The sequence below is a fragment of the Egretta garzetta genome, unplaced genomic scaffold (assembly GCF_000687185.1).
Source record: "Egretta garzetta isolate BGI_Z169 unplaced genomic scaffold, ASM68718v1 scaffold917, whole genome shotgun sequence".
Lineage (NCBI taxonomy): Eukaryota > Metazoa > Chordata > Aves > Pelecaniformes > Ardeidae > Egretta > Egretta garzetta.
This window is the reverse complement of record NW_009260171.1, coordinates 183,358-200,812: the sequence shown is the minus strand read 5'-3', so window position 1 is coordinate 200,812 and position 17,455 is coordinate 183,358. Positions and strand designations below refer to the sequence as shown.

The 17,455-nt window shown below is 37.3% G+C and overlaps 1 protein-coding gene across 1 annotated transcript in view; it reads left to right on the top strand.

The window, feature by feature from the left end:
* Positions 1-2,132, top strand: part of THBS2 (thrombospondin 2) — a gene marked incomplete at its 3' end in the record, with an annotated part of 30,729 nt that extends 28,597 nt beyond the window's left edge. The window contains exon 20 of the mRNA XM_035897129.1: positions 1,993-2,132. Coding sequence (XP_035753022.1) covers positions 1,993-2,132 — 140 coding nt within the window. The remainder of the gene's footprint in view (positions 1-1,992) is intronic.
* Positions 2,133-17,455: the final 15,323 nt, after the last annotated feature.

The window sequence follows — 17,455 nt, the reverse complement described above, 5'->3', positions numbered from 1 at the left end:
TAGAACATGAGATTCCTCCCCAGTCTCTGGAATTTGAATGAATGACATTAATTAGAAACATCAGCATTGCCCCAGGGAAGAAGGCCAATGGCCTGTCTACTTCAGCATCCTGTCTCCCATAGTGGCTTATACGAGATACTGCAGAAGTAGCCATGAGCACATCTGTAATGCACACAACCAGGAGCTGTGGTGTATGACTTTCCTTAGAGCCCAGCTGTTTATCTGGTGTTCCAGAGAAGGAGCATTAACTGTCCATGTCAATTTTACTTTCTACTAACTACTTTAACTGTAAAGGACATTTTTCATGGGGCAGAGTCTGACCTTATCTCTTAATGTCTTGTTTGTGCTTATGAGCAGGGGAGTTTCTTTTAGCTGTGAAATACAAAAGGTGGAAAAATTTGGATAGACTAAGTTATCTGTTTCTTGGAAAGAAAAGAGTTTCTTTATGCATCAAAGTATTACAGTGCAAAGCATTGATTGATACAGGTCAAAAGGAAAGTTGAGTTTTTCATTCATCTTGCTGTTACCTGTATCTTCCTTTGCAGAATCTACTTAGTGTCAGGCAAAGCATGTTTCAACTGGTATCCCATTAGATTAATCTAGCATGACAAATTCTATGGTCCAGGGCATTAAATTCCTTCATTCTTTAGTCTTTTTTTTTTTTTTTAATAGAAAACAATTAATATCAACTATTTCACTAATATAGTCGTGAAACTATTTTATTTGTACAGAAATACCAGTTTAGTATTAACATGATCTGAGCTGCATAATTTTTTTTGGTGGAATGGATAATTTATTAAATTCTTCCCATGTGTTTTGGGTTCTTGAAACTTTGAGAATTCCATTAATAGGGTTACATGAATATGAAAACCTGTCATTCTTTTTACTGTTCTTTTTACCATCTATTAAATACTATTTTCAGGGAGCAGTTTCATACTTGTTTTTGGGAACCTTTCAGAAAATAAAACACCTCAATGTATAGCAAGTGCTGGACATGCCTTTCTGCCTAAGGAGAAATCTATCCCTAACCCTCAAATTATAGGAAGTTGCTCAAGTGTGTTCATCCTTACGTGAAGCCATCCTGCTTTCTTTAAGTAAAGTATCGTCAATTGAAGCAGGACCATAATCCCTTCCTCCAAAGAATGCTCTGATTAACAGACTATAGAATCACTTCTCATTTGGCCCAAAGGCTATTTTAAGAGACTAATAGCCTAAGAACCTTGACTATCTCAAGGGCTCCCATGAAAAGTGGAGAATCCAAGTTCAAGGAACTGCAGTCTGTCTGATAGAGAAGGAAAATGAACAGACATCTTTAGGGGTCTTTTGACTCTGGGGTGAATGTCTGAAACACTACAGGGGGAAGGGAAAAAAAAAAAAGCCCTAACCAGAAACCAAAAAACCCCAAGTTCTTCTTTTCCAATTTATTATTAGTCTAACTGTTTGCATCCAAATCCTTCCAGCTTTCATTAAGCTCTTAAAATGTCTGAAATTGAGATTAAGCATGTCTCCAGTTAATGTTTTGTTTGACTCTAAAGGGATGGTTCTTCCAATTTCTGATGCTGGCCCTTGTGCCTAAAGATAAATAAATCAGCCGTTCACACAACTGTAAAGACAACTTTGCTAAGTGATGTGGCAAGGTCTTGCGCTAACCTCTGAGTTCACAGGGACAGGGGCTTATCAATGAATGCTAGTACATGACATAGTTCATTCCAGGAGACATGACTGTTCTAAATAAAGAATTGGGAAATCTTTTGCAGATGGTGTGCATAAAATTACTTATGGAACAGCTCCACTGCTTCTGATTAACGTGTTATGGCTGCCAGCCCAGTGGGTGTGAGATAGTGATGAGAAGTGATCCTTACAATGAAGTTGGGTTGTCTGGTGCCTTGTTAAAATTAATTCTGTTTCAGTTCTTGGGAACTGTTACCATCCCTTAGCACTGGACACTGCATTATCATCCTTATGTAATTTAAATTACATTTTTCTTTACAGAGTTTTAGTGTATGAAGGGAAACAAGTCATGGTGGACTCTGGACCGATCTATGACACAACCTTTGCTGGTGGACGATTAGGTCTTTTTGTCTTCTCTCAAGAGATGGTCTATTTCTCTGACCTCAAATATGAATGCAGAGGTTAGTTACAGAAAATGTCTGGAAAATACTGAAGCCTTTGATAACCTGTGGAGCAAGCACAAAATATGGAAATTGAAAGTATCCTCTAGTTACTGAAAGCAATCTGTAATATTGTAGCATGGAATAAACCTTGATTTGTTGAAATACCATGAATGCCTTTTGCCCCGATAGTAATCTCAATTTGAATAACAAAACCCAGATGTTTAATACTACCCACCTGGAAAAAATGTGATAGAAATCTCTGAGTGAGATACGCACTTAGAATTCTCTCTGTATATCCACTTCCCTTTGTAGGCTATTTCAGCGTGTCCTGCGGGCAAAGAGTTACTTCCAGATCACCCCTCTTTCAAGGGGCAAGAGAGAGCAGATATTCTTAATGAGCATGTCTGTCTATAGTGCTTTGTCCAAAATGTTTTGAAATACATAAAATGCTTTCCCAGGATTTCTTCTACACGATTTTTTATATACTTTCAGATACACAGGTGCACAAACACAACGTGTGTGTGTATCTATATAGACAGATACCTATTTTTATATAAATGTCCTCACATTTGTAGGTAAATGCAGAACAGGGAACATTGTGCTGCATCCTTATACTGTATTATGGTGGAGCTCTGTTCTTATGTGATTGACTTCTAACCAAATAATCCAACCACAATTAATATATTTTTTTTCCCCATTTCTTTCAGATGCTTGAGCAATGGTTGCTGCATTACCAGCACAGTACTGTAAATGCTATGCAACCTAGACACCTCAGTACATCCTGGTACTCCCAGTTTCTATTTTTGTGTACCTCCTGTCCTCTGTCCTCATGCTTCACTCACCAGGTACTTCCCTGCTGCCAGGAGTGCCTCAGCCATCCCTCCACCCAAGTGCCTTCTCACAGCCAGGACTAATGAAACCTAAACGTGAGCGTCCGACCCACCACTGAAGCAAAACCAGATTGATACATTAGAACACTTTTGTAGAGAGAAAAGTTAGAAAAACATGTTTGTTTGTTTCTTTGTCTTTTTTGAGGAATGACGTTTACATATAAAAATGTAATTACTTAATGTATTTATATATATATGGTGAAAAAGAGGGGGGTGATGATTATCAGTCAGTGTCTTTAAGTGAGGAAAAATGTGTTTGAATAACTTTTTAGGTGTATGGTTGACACTTCCTTGCTCTGATCAGGACTGGACTTCAGTAACACAAAGCCTTTGGGTCTAATTTTAACAAAATAATGGAGGGCCACATCAACATTTTCTATAATAGCAATGAAAATGCCTTTGGATAAGAAAGTAAAGGTCAATTTTTAACAATTCTTGATCCAAAAAGATGTTCTTTAGCTGATGAGGATGCTCTTAACACCCATTAAAATTACTTTTGGTAGAAATGTCAAATTTGCTACCTAAAGCATTGTCTAGTAGAGACTTAATTCAGGCCAAACAGAATTGAACTAGAAACTCCCATGTGAAAGAGAAGAGTGATTCATTTAAACATCTGAATCTGTCACTATTGTCTGACTTTCAAAAAACTATTTCCAGTTGTTCTGTTTCCATCATATTTTGCATTCTCTTGTAAAAAAGAATATACCATGACCATGTGGAGCAAAATGGACCTGAACCACTTTCCCACCTCTGCTGCAAAAAGCACTTTGACATCCTGAATCCTGATGTGGGTTTTTGAAAAGGTGGCAATGCCACCATTACTCAATTTGATAACATATGAATTTAAGGTTCCATTTATAAATATTTTGTTAGTATTTATTATGATTATCACACTGAGCTACCTTCTCTGATAATTTATTTTAAAGCATGTCATATAATGCATCAGTAATACATTCACAAATAATGATATTTTAAAGCTATTTTTAAAAGCATATCACAATATGTAGATATTGTCAAAGCATGGCATACACTTCAGTATAGTTTCATGGGTTATATTCATGTATGCTTTAAAGTTAAATGAATAATAATAATGAATTTATAAATGGAACCTTAATATATATCCAGTTACCCTGATTTTAATATTTTGTATTGTTACCTATGTCTGCTGTATATAGAACTTCTTAAATAATGCTGAAGGGATACCAGTGTTTATTCTAAACAGATACAACAGTTACTCAGATATACAATAGTATAAACATGTTTAACATTTTTTTGTTTTGTTTAAGTTGTATGAGCTTTGTTCACAAAAAACACACGCTGGTGTAATTTTATTCATAGATGGGTTAACTAATGGAATAATACAGTACCTCTGCCTTCTTATAGGGCACAGTGAGCTAAATGTTGAATCAGCTTTTTCTCCCTTGAAATAGATTTTGTTGCTATATTCATTAGAAAGGAATCCACAGTTGCTGGCTTTATTGCACATTTTATAGTGTTCGTATTATCAAATCTTTTTTGTTCGTGTTTAAGTTTTTTCAATTTTGTCTTTTTTTTTTTTTTTTTTTTTTTCCCCAAATCCTCTTCATGAGGTTTTTAAATGTTTCAGTTTCTTACTTCTGGTGTTTCCAATTGTATCCCCACATCCCAAGCAGAAGGGAGGGTGACTTCATTAAATGTAATGATTGTAATGGCTGTGTAGGGTTTTTTGTTTTGTCAGAGAGAGACATCAGTGTGGGGATGAAGATGTTAATATTTGGACTGTATCATAATTTTCCTATTCTATGTAAATTATTTATGATGGTTTTTTAAACTTCTTTTTCATTTTTTTTCCTTGCAAGTGTGTGTGAGAGAGAGAGTGAGATCAATGAAATTTCATTTTGTTTTGCCAAAGATTGTAAATAATTATTTATTTGTTTACATAAATGATAGGAAATAAACTGTAAAAAGGTTTTATAAACAAAATTCTCTTTACCTTTTTTATAGTTAAAATGTTTACTTAAAGAAAATATTCCATTCTCCAAAGCCCTCAGTTAAATAAGCCTCTTGCCTTGATATAAACCAGTTCATTTCAAGCAAACCAGCAAATCTGTTGGTTGGTTACAAATCACTGACTGTCTTCTAAGGTTGTAAACAGCAGGTTTTCTAGTCTCTCTGACAAGACGTCATTCCCCATGAAGTCTTTATCTGGCAAACTATCCCATTTTATTTATGACATTGCAACTGAGAAATTTTGGTCCTGCTTCTCATTTTTTTGCTGGACTTGTACACACATTCTCTGTATCATATGTTGGCTGATGTGTTTGAACAAATACACAGTCCTATTCTGTAACTGCTTCTGCTGTGAGTCCCATCTGAGTCATTGGGATTCATTGGTGCGAGCAAGGGTTGCCTTCCTGCTGGAGAACTGCAGGAACTGGTGAATTGGCACTAACCAAGCAGAATAAAATACAAGAAAAAGTTCTTGGCATGAGAGATCTTTGCCATGAGTATGAACTGCTCCCAGGGAGGGGAATTTGAATTAGATTAGGAAAAGTAAGAATGCCCAGCATGCCAAAATGCCAATTCTGAGGTCTGAGCTCAAGTCACATTCTCATATAAATATTCCATCTATTAAGTTTTCTTGGCCTTACAAATATCCTAGCTATTCACTTTCCTTGGCTTTTGGTTCTACTGCAAGTACTCAGAACATTATGCAAGAAAGCCATATACTCTTACAGCTCAATCTTTTGGTGAGTCCTTTAAACTTACACAAATGTTCCGTCTTGTAGAGAGATGGCTTTCTTCTATTTATGCTGCAAGCATGTCAACAATTGATATCGGGTAATAGAGTGGTCAAGATCTTGTCACCCATGTTCTCAAGAGTCCCATTTAAATCTCTGGTATAGATCTGCAAGTGTTGAGCATGAATATTCAGTGATTTGAAGGAAAAAAATAAATTCCTTCATGTCAACCAAACAAAACCCTGCAAAACAGACTCAGGGAAATAAAATGGCTGGAAACACATGAAACCATAACAGCAGTACCTCGGTACAGGGTCTCTGAGAAAAACAGAGGGGGAAGAACTAGAAAAACAAATATTATGTTGTGAATGAGCAGGTCCACGTAAAGCAGTGGCATCCTCTGACCTCTGTCCATTGTTCTAAGTACTGGCTTTTGAAGAGGTTCAGGAAGATTTGGGTAATTTGGGAAAAGTCCATGGTTAAAAATTCTGCAGCCTCTGCAATTCTGGTTCCCAGAGAGATAGCGGTGTGGAAGAGGAAGGCCTGAAATCCCTGCAGGGAGTCTGTTTTTCTCAGAAAGGGGAGGCAGAGTAGAGCAGGTGCTCTTTCTGCCGCTGACTCTTGTGTGATACTAGGCAGAATTTTTTTCATTTCCCTGAGCATCAGGCTCCCATCTACTAAATGTCAGTGATAAATTTCCTCCCCTTTAGAATCCTTTTGATAAGTTTTATGTATCTTATTATTTCTGGGCCACCCAAAAACCCCAGGAAATACCGAAATCCTGAAACACCCCTGAAATTAAGTTCTATTGAGACTTCTTGACCATTTCTGAAACATGAGTTTTTCAGACAAACTTTGGATAAGCCTCTGAAATCTGAAAAGTTATGCTGAACTCACAGCATTTAAGGATTTCTTCATTGTAAGAGTAACACATTTTTCCATGGTTTCTTCCAGAAAGGAAGGAAAAAAATCCACTCAAGGATTATACCTGTCATTTTGCACATCAGGCAGCCCAAATACTAGCATAATGAATACTAGCATCTGTGTCTTCTTCTTGCTGGCCATGCAATGGGGGGCAGAAGCTGAACAGACTACCACAGTCAGTGGGCCAAATCCTCATCTTGGTCAGCTCAGTGGGAGTTTTGCTGTGGACTTGAGAGATATCTGGATGAGATTCAGGGTTCGGCTTGTGCTGCAAACCTCCATAGAGGAAGAGCTCTAAGGCTCGCATGGGAACATCTGCTCTCTAAAGCCATATGAAAAATAAATAACTATGTAATAATTTGGCACATTCTTGTTCCCAATGTGGAGAAGACCACCCTTGTAGATCAGGAAGGGGGACCTTGAAGCAAAAGAAACCTGGGATTGATTAAACCAAAGGTCCTTCTAATCCATTATTCTCTTTCTTGAAAGCTGCCGGTACCAAATGCACCAGAGGAAGGTGTAAAATATTTATTATTAAAAATAAAACGTTATAATGTCTACAAGGGAAACATCACTCCTAACCCCAGGTAGTTAATGGGTAGTTGCTGACTTTGTGCCTGCATGGCTTTTTTTGCTCTAATATAACTGCAAATTTTGTTGTTATTCATATACATATCTTGGGGTTTTAATCCTATATCTCACTATTGAGAGTTCTGGAGGTTGATTATATGTGATATACAGTACAAATTTCCTTTTACCAATTTCAAGTCTGTTGCTTTTTAATTTCATTGACAAGCTTTCTTTCTCACAGAATTTCTGAATGAGTGAAAAGTGTGTATTTCATCATAAAATTGCATGATAGAAAAAAAATACTCTGCTTTGCTTGTACTGCATGTGTGCATGTATCTGTAATGGGTTCATGCAGTACATCGTCTCCTTGCTGAAAAGATCAGCTGTCATGTTGCAATTCTGTTTGGGTACACGATGCTACTCATGGTTATGGCCTTCTCCAAGTCTCTCTGTTTGGCTCTTGTGTAGGAATGTCATATATATGCATGCACACACACACATGCACACACACACACTCAAAGTTCTACATATTTTGCAAAGGATGTGCCATTCTGCGCTTTTCTTGTTCTGAACACTTTCCCTAGCCATCTGCTACTGGCCACGGTTGGAATCAGGCAAATGAGTTGGACAGACCTTTTACAATCTTTTATCCTGTCAATGATCATTGATCATTACCTGTTCATCTTGATATTTGTAGAGCTAGAAGTGAACATGTTTGGTGTTGTTCTTTTAGAAGCAAGCACATTTCTTTTCTGACATATGCTGACATTTCTGGACTCTTTTCAGCACTGCTGAATGCACCAGTCTCTGGATGCTGGAGGCATGCATTGCAAATCACACCTCAAATCTTAGCAACAGCTCTAATAAGGTAACTTGTAACTTAGAAATTGTTTTTAGTCATTGAGATTACATAGTCATTCAGTAACTTTTAGGAGATACAGTCTTGATGCTGCCTTCATGAGCTGATTTCCTCTCTTTAAATCATACTGACACAAAAGAGAAGAAGGCAGAGGGTGGAAAGCTGTAGGCACTGTTAGCTGCTGCAGTGGATAATTTTTGACCAATGCCTTTTTATGTAAGTGAAGAAAATGAAACACAGAGTTTTCAGTTTCATGCAAGACAGATTTCTCCCAGATAGTCTTCTGATTGATCATTCAATCCGGTTTTCTTCCAGGAGTTGCTGTTGCTGCCTTTTTGAAAGTAGCAAAACAACCAATAGAAATTTTAGGGAAGGATCTGCCTATCATAAAGAGACAATGATTCAAGATATGGCAAAAACAATATCTCATCTTGCTTTAGTAGGTATTCCTTAGTGGTGGCTGCCAATTGTTAAGACATTCCTTGTTGGTGAGACTCGAGTACTTTAGAGTAGGAGCATGGAGGCCAAGCAAATTAATCTGTCCCGATGTCTGAAGATTCAGCTGCAGTGTCTCTGCTATATGATTCTGCAGTCAGAAGTAAAGGACCACCTAGCTGGTCATGTATGTCATCCAGTGGGTTTAACTAAATGCAACAGCTGAGCCTTGATGCTGAGGAAGTGGGGATAATATCTAGAGCTGAAACCAGTGGCACGTGGAAGACCACTAGCTTTCTCAGGTGAGATTCAGTTATAAAGATATTGGCAATCACTGCTCTAGACAACAGCACTTCTCCATTTAAGGAGAGAAATTCCAGTGTTTGTGAGGGAGATCAGGAGCAGGGAGAAAACCAGAACATTCTTAAATGCTCAAGTTAAGATTCACACAATTTTCAGACAAATGGAGCATCCATAGGCAGTAAAATGGTAAGAGAGCACATTCTTATTTTTTTCTTCATGGAAATTCTTTTTAATTAAGTGCAGAAAAAAGACATAAATAGTTACTATGAATTCACTTTTATCATTAATATGTCACTAAAAAGCTCCCACTTGTTTGAGAAGGAAACATCCTCTATTATATACAGAGGGAACTAAGAGGACTGTTATTTATATGGCACCAAATCCTTCCATGGGATTTAATTCTTTGCTTTCAGTTGAAGACTTTATCATTTTATTGGTTTATTCAACAATATTTAAATGGTCAAATATAATAAATTACTCTCTCAGATCATCTTAGATGATGTGTCCATCAAAGACTGGTGTCCAGAGCTTGGAATAGACCTTAAATCAGTATTATTCATTAAACAGAAAGAAATCAAGCCATTTGTGATTATAGATAGGAGGATTGCCCAACCCTGAGTAGGAACTGTGTCTTCCATCAGTGAACAATCAAGAAACCTATTGTTTTTCATGCCTGGAATCAGTCTTCCCTGTGGTGTGAGAAGATAATATCCTCCCCATCTTAAACATGACAGAGAGGGAAGCTGTGGCTGAATAGAAATGAAGCAGACAGCTTCTGAGCACTAGGGTCAATGTCTGTATCACAAGATCATCCATTTCAAAAAGAACAAGCACAAGTATTACGACAGCAATATGAAAATATCAGCTCCTGTTATTTCCTGTTCAAACTTTACTCTAACAAGGAATTAACCTCCCTTTAAGAGACATGAAGGCAGAAAATCGCAAAAATTATCTTATTTGTATGCTTCCATATTCCCTTATCTACATCAGAAAATTCTGATTATTTATCCAACCATGGGGCACTATGCTGGAGAGGTAGCTCAAAAGAACTCTCTTCTGTTAACTTCTTAGATTTGGCAGGTTGAAACCTATACACTGGAAGGCCCAGACTTTCAAACTTATCTCCAGTTTCAAGTACAGAAAAATGCTTCAGAACTAATGGCTAGTTTAACAAATGACCCAGGTATTTAATATATTATCTGAGTTTCTTACTAAGAGAAAAATATTCCTGGAATATTTTCTAAGGGGGTGTGTGTGCAATATTTACTATATTACATTTGAAAATGAGTGCATAATATCCACTTTTCTGCTGTGACTGAAGTGTCTTCTGTGTAAAGTCTTTTCAGCTCTTTGGGTTTTTTTTTTTTTGTTCTGTTTCCATCTTTGGTAACTTTCTGTGACTAAAAATGAGAAACTGATTTTTGTTATTAGCAATCACTGCATAGGAGACATGATGCCTGGTTAAGTTTTTACTGAAATCCTCTGTCTTGGGAAGGAAAGTTCTGGCAAGAACCATATGTCTCTTCTGCAGAGAGGAAGAACTGTTCTCCTCCAGTGTGCATTGACTGTGTTTGGATGAGAGAAATAGTACAACCGAGTTGCTGAGCACAGGAGCTGGCACCTGTGGCATGATGCCACTTGACCCATTGCGACTGCCAAGGTAGGAAATCTTGCATGCAGCTATCTCTGTGCACAGTTCCCTACAGAGGAGAGGGGGGAAATGTGCTAAGCCCAATGAGATTTACTTCAAACGCTGAGGGCTTCAGATGAGGTCCATGGCTGCTGTGTTGCCTGTACTTAACATACTTTCCCCTATCCTCATGCCAATGTATCTGCTTAGAGTCTAGATCCAGATTTAACACCTGAATGCTGTGTTTAAGATTTTTTTTCTTAATGATGTGTACAGACTAAAACTGAAGAGTTTTACTTGTTTATTCCTGGAATATTCATGCCAGTGTTGTTTTTTCTTCTATTAGCTGGAGTTTCATAATGCTCCTGTGTGTCCCAGGGGATGAAATAATGTTTTGGAAGAGTTCTTAAAAAAACTCCAGTGCAAAGCATTGTGGTTGCAGCACTGTGAAGGATCGTTGCTTGAGCCTCTTCATTCCTGTCCAGGATGAGTTCATAATGTGGGGGCTGCTATTTCTCAAAAAGTGTGCATTGTTTAGCTCCATAATTACATACATACTTTCTTCTCTGTATTGTTTCTCCCAACAGAGCATGAAACATTGTGATTTAACAATGCAGTTGGTAAATCACAGCCTGTTTATTATCAGCTATTACTTCATATCAGCTATTTTGGTCCTCAGCTATTTTGGTCCTGACCAATTCCCAAACCAGAGTGGAGTCACTGTAGTTTTTGCAGTACTTTCAGAAATACAAGATTACTTGGAAAACTACTGCATTAATTTCTACAGCCTCAAAATAAATTAATGCTCCACTTGCACGTATGGCCTTCTTATAAATAGGAATTTTACTTTTCTGTCCAATTTTGCTTAAATGTTAATATGAATTTTAAAATGTTGACACTTCCAGATGGATATGGGAAAGACTTTATCTATGTACATTTTTGTGCCGTTTCCTGAAATAGTCTAGAAAAGTTTTAACACTGAAAAGTGGCTTGGAAAACCTTTGGGCTATGATGTCTAAATAATTCAAGATGCAGAACTGATATTTCTCAAGAAGAAAGACTATTTTTTTGCAAGAAACTGTAAACACTTTACTGTGAAGTAATTAATAAGTAAAGTAAGAAATGGCAAGTATCTGAGACAACTTTAGCTCTTCTATTGCTCAGTCGTTACTCTGCATAGACATGTCCATGAGGGATGAATCAATGTTGTCAATTTGCCTTATTAGGACTAGCAGTTTTTCATACACACGTTCATAATTCTGAGGGACATACATAATCTTTTAGCAAAAAGCCTGAAACTTCTTACATTGCAAGTGTTTTGCATTAGAAATGTAAAATAAAACTGAAGCAGTGGAAAGAGTTAATTAAAAAAGAAACAATCTCAGAGTGTAGTGTTTTAATTTTCTGTTATATCCATATTTTTGTATCTTGTCATCTTTGACACATGTTTATGTGCTGCACTGTGATGTCCCTGTCACATGAGAAGTTGTTCTATTTCTCCCAGGGATAACCTATAGCAAAAGTAAAAAATCCTCCCTTTTTTACCTGCCATGTCCCTCAGAAGTACATCACACATGTGGGAGCAGGTGCTGAGGAGGAAACTGAAGAAGGACAAAGACAAAAAGGCTGACAGGAAGAATCTGCACAGCTATTTGCCAGATCCCACAACATCAAGTAACAGCTCCTGATGGGGGCTTTTAGGGGTTTCTAAATTTTCTTCTGGTTAAATATTAATTTCCTGTATTAAGACAAAGGTATTTTTTTTAAACTTCTGTAATTAGAAACTGTGAATACCAAATGTATTTGTCACCTGATCTATCTAAGGTGTGTTTGTTTTCTTTCTCTTCCATTGATGATACTTTACTTTGATATTGGTAAAACTTCAGGGAGTACTTTGCAATAAAAAATCCTCCTTATTTTTATACTGAATGAAACACATTTTTGTATACTATGAAGATAATTGTTTAATTGTCAAAGGGAGTTATTTTACTTTTTCAGAAGGAGGTAGGGAGCCTCATGAGTGACAAAGGTGCTGCCATGGGAGGAAGGGAAAAATTCAACCCTTGTGATGAGACAGAGATATTGTGGAGTGAGGAGTTGGGAAGGCATCTGAGTTCGTGTGGTTCAACTGTGAGGCACAAAACCCTGGGAAATTCTATTAACAAAGTCTACTAATACTAATATTGGCTTTCTGTTGATTACTGGATTAAGGATATTAATTTTGCTCACCCTGGGTCAGTCACAAAGCATTTGTGCCTGTATCCGTTTTTAAGTACACTTGCATATAGGCAAACCTGTGTATAGACATATAGAAAGTAAGTGCTCATATTCACACGCATTTCCATGCAAATTACAATGAAAACTGAACCTCTTACACAATTCCTGTTAACAAAAGCACAGCTGCTGATTCAAAATAGTCATAGGCAAAATATCAGTACTAAACGTATTGGCTCAGCAGGAGATGGAGACGTATTGCGATGATTTGGGCTGCAAAGGGGCCTCTGCTCTTTTAAAGTACCTATGCCAGTATCACTTTACTGAAGCTATTGGAAAGCCAGCAGAAATCTCTCAGACAGAGACATGTAACAGACCAGATGTGGCTTAGAGGAATGAGCACAGGGAAAGAAGCAGCAATAAAATTGCACAAAATTTTATAGGGACTGACAAACCACACAAAAGGGGTGGGCAGAAGGAGAAAAATACTCTGCTCAAAGTCATAATCAGTACTTGCAGAAATGTAGGATCTAGTCTGCAGAGATCATCAGGCAGTGTCTGAACCACCTAAGATGCCTGGCAGGATCCCCTGGGGAACTGCTGTGCTGTGTGCACCAGAAGCCAGCTGCTAGTCTTCTTTTTTGTTGCTGTGTATATTTTATTAAATAGATTATAAAACCAGAGAGACAAATTCTTACTTCACTTGTGCAAAAGCAGGCTGAAGATTTAGACCTATGCATAAAATACAGAAGTTATGTTCCTCAGAGTGAGCTTACAGAGATGGTATTTTTCACTTACATCCTTTTTGTTTGGGAGGTTTTTCTTTTTTCTGTTTTCTTCACCCTTTCAGAACAGAATGAAGGCCACTGATCCATGTTCATACCTAAGGAATACTGAGGCTTCTTAAAGAAGGAAACAGAAACAACTTGAGATTGTTCATCATGAGCTGAGGGCAACTGTTAAATCATGTTTCCCAAAGGAATACTGGTCATAAAGGATTGGCCATTTGGTCTGTGTATCACAATGTCCCATTTGCAACTATGGCTGTAAGAAATGCTCTATTTCCAGATGTGTGAGACAGATGATATTCTGGTATTTAAAACCAGAAATGGGATTTAACCATCTGAGGTGTAGATATCTATACCTGGCCTAACTCTTTATACTTCCTTTCAGTTAGTGAAGAAAACCAGGCTTTCCTAGAACAAAGGTTTTATTTTAATGTAAGTGCATAAAATAGGACAAACAAATCTGAAAAGCTCAAATCCAGGCCAAAAGAGGTATGCACTTACAAAACTATACTTTAGGATGCAGAAGGAAAGCATCTCTCTTGCTGTGCTCCACTCACAAGTGACTATAACGCTATAGATATTCTATATTTTTCTGATATGGTCTTGTAGTGAGAACATTTCTCTTATGCACTCTCAGTGGAGTATAGAAAAATCATTCCATAATGTTTTTTCAAGGTGGACTTAATTTTATCCAGGCAAATAGAGTAAGTTTTTCTTTCTGACTATGCTGGTTCAGAAGGATTCATTGCCTGTGTTAATTCAACTGACTTCATCCAAGTTGACTTTTGCTTTACCCACACCTCTGCACTAAGGCATTTGAATAGAATGACTCATTAATGACTTATTTCTGAACTTAAGCAAAAAGACTCTGACCAGACAGAAGGACCCAGATGGCTCTGGTTCTGGATCCTAGCAGCTGCGTTTGCTTGACATTGCTAATTCTAGAGATATTAACAATATTGGAAGACATATAAATAATCTAAAAATTTAGGAACACTGCTGTGATATACAGATCTTTGCTGGGATATAAGAAACCTCATCAGTTCTGAGCAACTGCTCCAGCTGGCCCTGCTTGGAGCAGAGGGGTTGAGCTAGACGATTTCCAGAGGTCCCTTCCCACTTCAACCAATCTGTGACTCTATAAAAGAAGATGGAAAATTAAAGGAGCTCTTACATAGGCTGCTAGAAGCGCTGAATTCAGCTGCTCCATCATTAATGGCAAAGCTTCAACAACAAATTACACTGAGCAAGAAAATTGGTAAGTAGGTTGGGATTTCAGTGGTGAACTTAAATCTGACTTTAAAAAAAAAAGGAACAGTGATATGCGTGAGGCTGCACAGTTATATTTAACCTATATTTAGTACCGCATGCAGGACATCAAATTACATAGATCATGAGGGAAGGCAGAATCCTCACTACTCTAATAGACAGATGCAGGAAGTCAGTGTAGACCTATTTAGACCAGCAGATGTCTAGAGCTGGCACTGGGTTTAACCATTACCAGAACTGCCTAACTGGTCCCAAGACACCTGCTCTCCATCAGAAAATCAGATCATTGCAGAGCACCGTGATGATTCTTCTTTGCAAGGGCTTCCACCTCTTTATTCCTCTGACTGAAAAAAATTTCCGTTGACTTCCCTTCCCCCCAAGTCTAACTAAGAAAAATATGAAAAATAAAATAAAAAAAAGAAGACGAAAGAAAAGAACAGTCACAAGAAGTAAACCATTAACAGTACAGAACATGATTTTTACCTACTAGACCAATTTTACAGTGAAAAATTAACAAGGAACAGAAGTAGGCTTTTTACTAATCCTGGTTTCTCAAAGAAATGAAGCTGGCATGATCATGCTGTCCATCTGCCTATCATCTGCTAGTAAATCACTAACAGAACTTCTAAGGTCATTCGCCAGTTTTAATCAACTTGACAGAGCTGAATTTGACAGACATTTCAAAGATTATTATGTACATACGATTTTTTGCACAGATAGGATTGATTAAGATTTCTCTTCTATGTGAATTCTCTTTTTACTAGTAAGTCACAGAAAGACTGAAATCTTTTCTCATAATTAGCAGACCTCTAATCTCTTTCTCTTTGATGCCTAATAAGGGTAAAGCTCATGAGGCAACATTCATGTAACTCAGTGAAAAATCAGCTAAAAGACATAAATATGTTGGAAGCCAGTCACTAATTCCAATGCCCATGAAGTTCCTTGTGTCACTGGCAATATTGGGAGAGCACTCATATGAGTCGCCTATTCACAGGAATTAAAAACAAGCAAACAAAACCAAGTTGCTGTTGTCATTTCTTTGTTCTATCTTAGTACTGAAAGCCCCTGCCAAGCTTCAGGCATTACTTGCTAGGCACTGCACAAGCACAGTTTAAGATGCAGTTTGTTGTCCTGGAAAATCTGTTACATGGTTGAGATGGTAGACTAAAGATACAAGTGTGCAAGCATGTGTGGAAGTCATGAGTGGAGGGAAGGGTGGGTGGTGCATGCTTCTAATAGACAGGTAAGGGTGTTTCCCCAAATTTCCACAGAAGGTCAGTGAGGACCTGAGAACAAAACGCAATTTTCCCAAATTTTTGTTCTTTCTCATTAGCTTTTGATGTGAAGCCTTAGGCAGGATTTGAAAAGGCAAGAGGAATGAGTTTAGTTTGTTCACTAGCACGTACGATCTTTTAGATTAATTGTCTTCTTCTGTGTTATTGGACACAAACATAGCTGTCTATGGCAATATGGATAGAAATAACAATTATGCATCCAGGGAAAAAGGCTGGAAAAGCTTTCAGGGAAAAAAAAAAAAAGTCCTACCAATTGGGGATCTGCTATTCTTTATATTTCAATAGAAAATGGTTTGAAATAGTTAAACAGTCTGGTGTTTCCCTGGCACACCTCTCTATGGTCTTTCATCCCATTTTTGTTCTTCTTGCCTCTTTGACAATCATGGTATTTTATCTTCCTTCTTGACCTTCTGAAGAAAACATACCCCTCAAACAACTAGCCAAAAATTTAGAAATGGCGTAATTATTAACTGATTTTTGCATATTTCCCAGAACCTTCAGCTAAATCAATCAACTAAACTTTGGTTCATTGGTTGACAAATAATTTTAATTCAGAACAAAGGAAACTATCATGTTTAACTCTGTGTCTGTATCTATTCCAGTATTCAAATACATTTAACCTTAGATAATTTCATTGGATAAGAGGCTTTAATATCCCAGATTAGCACTTACTCTGAATGACCTAACTGAATTTCTCATCTTCTCCATGGTGCATGAATTACTGAAGTTTCTCATTTTATATACTTCTGTTAATATTCAATTGGCTGGACTTCTACTATAATTATAGTTGGGACTGAAATAATGCCCTAGATTTGAAGACTCTACTATTCAAGGACTGCTCACGTGTACTACCCATATTTTGTGACTCCTAATATATTGTCTGGGGTTTTTCCTACTATAAGGAAAGGTGATTCAGAGATCTGGTTTGTGAAAGCTAGCCACTGAAGATGAGATCTTAGATGTTGAGGAACACAGAAAGCATAGAAATCAAGCAGAGATAATGCTGGTGGCAATGTGGTAAATCATATGGATGAAATCACATGGAGAAGAAGTGTCTCTGAGCAAGGTGGAGGGTGAGGGGAATTAGAACAGGCTGATACAAGTCAGGACAAAAATCTTGAATTGTAATGTTTGAGAAAGAGAAGATCAAAGAAAGATTGGCTTAAATTGAAGTTCAGAATAGTAAAATAAAAACTGAAGATGAAACGATAGGTTTTTTTAACAATTTTTTGTGTGTGTAAACACCTGTCTAAAGCATGGACTTCAGCCCTTTTTTATACTACATCAGATCAATGTCATAGAATAGGAAAAATCCATGGTACAGATACATGCTTCCTCTAATTATGAAACACAGCAGAAGTATTTTGTCCTGTGTCTTGCAAGACCATGCTCCAGTTTATAAATGCCCAGTATGAAGGTTCTGTGTTTTCAGAAGTTTAGTTTG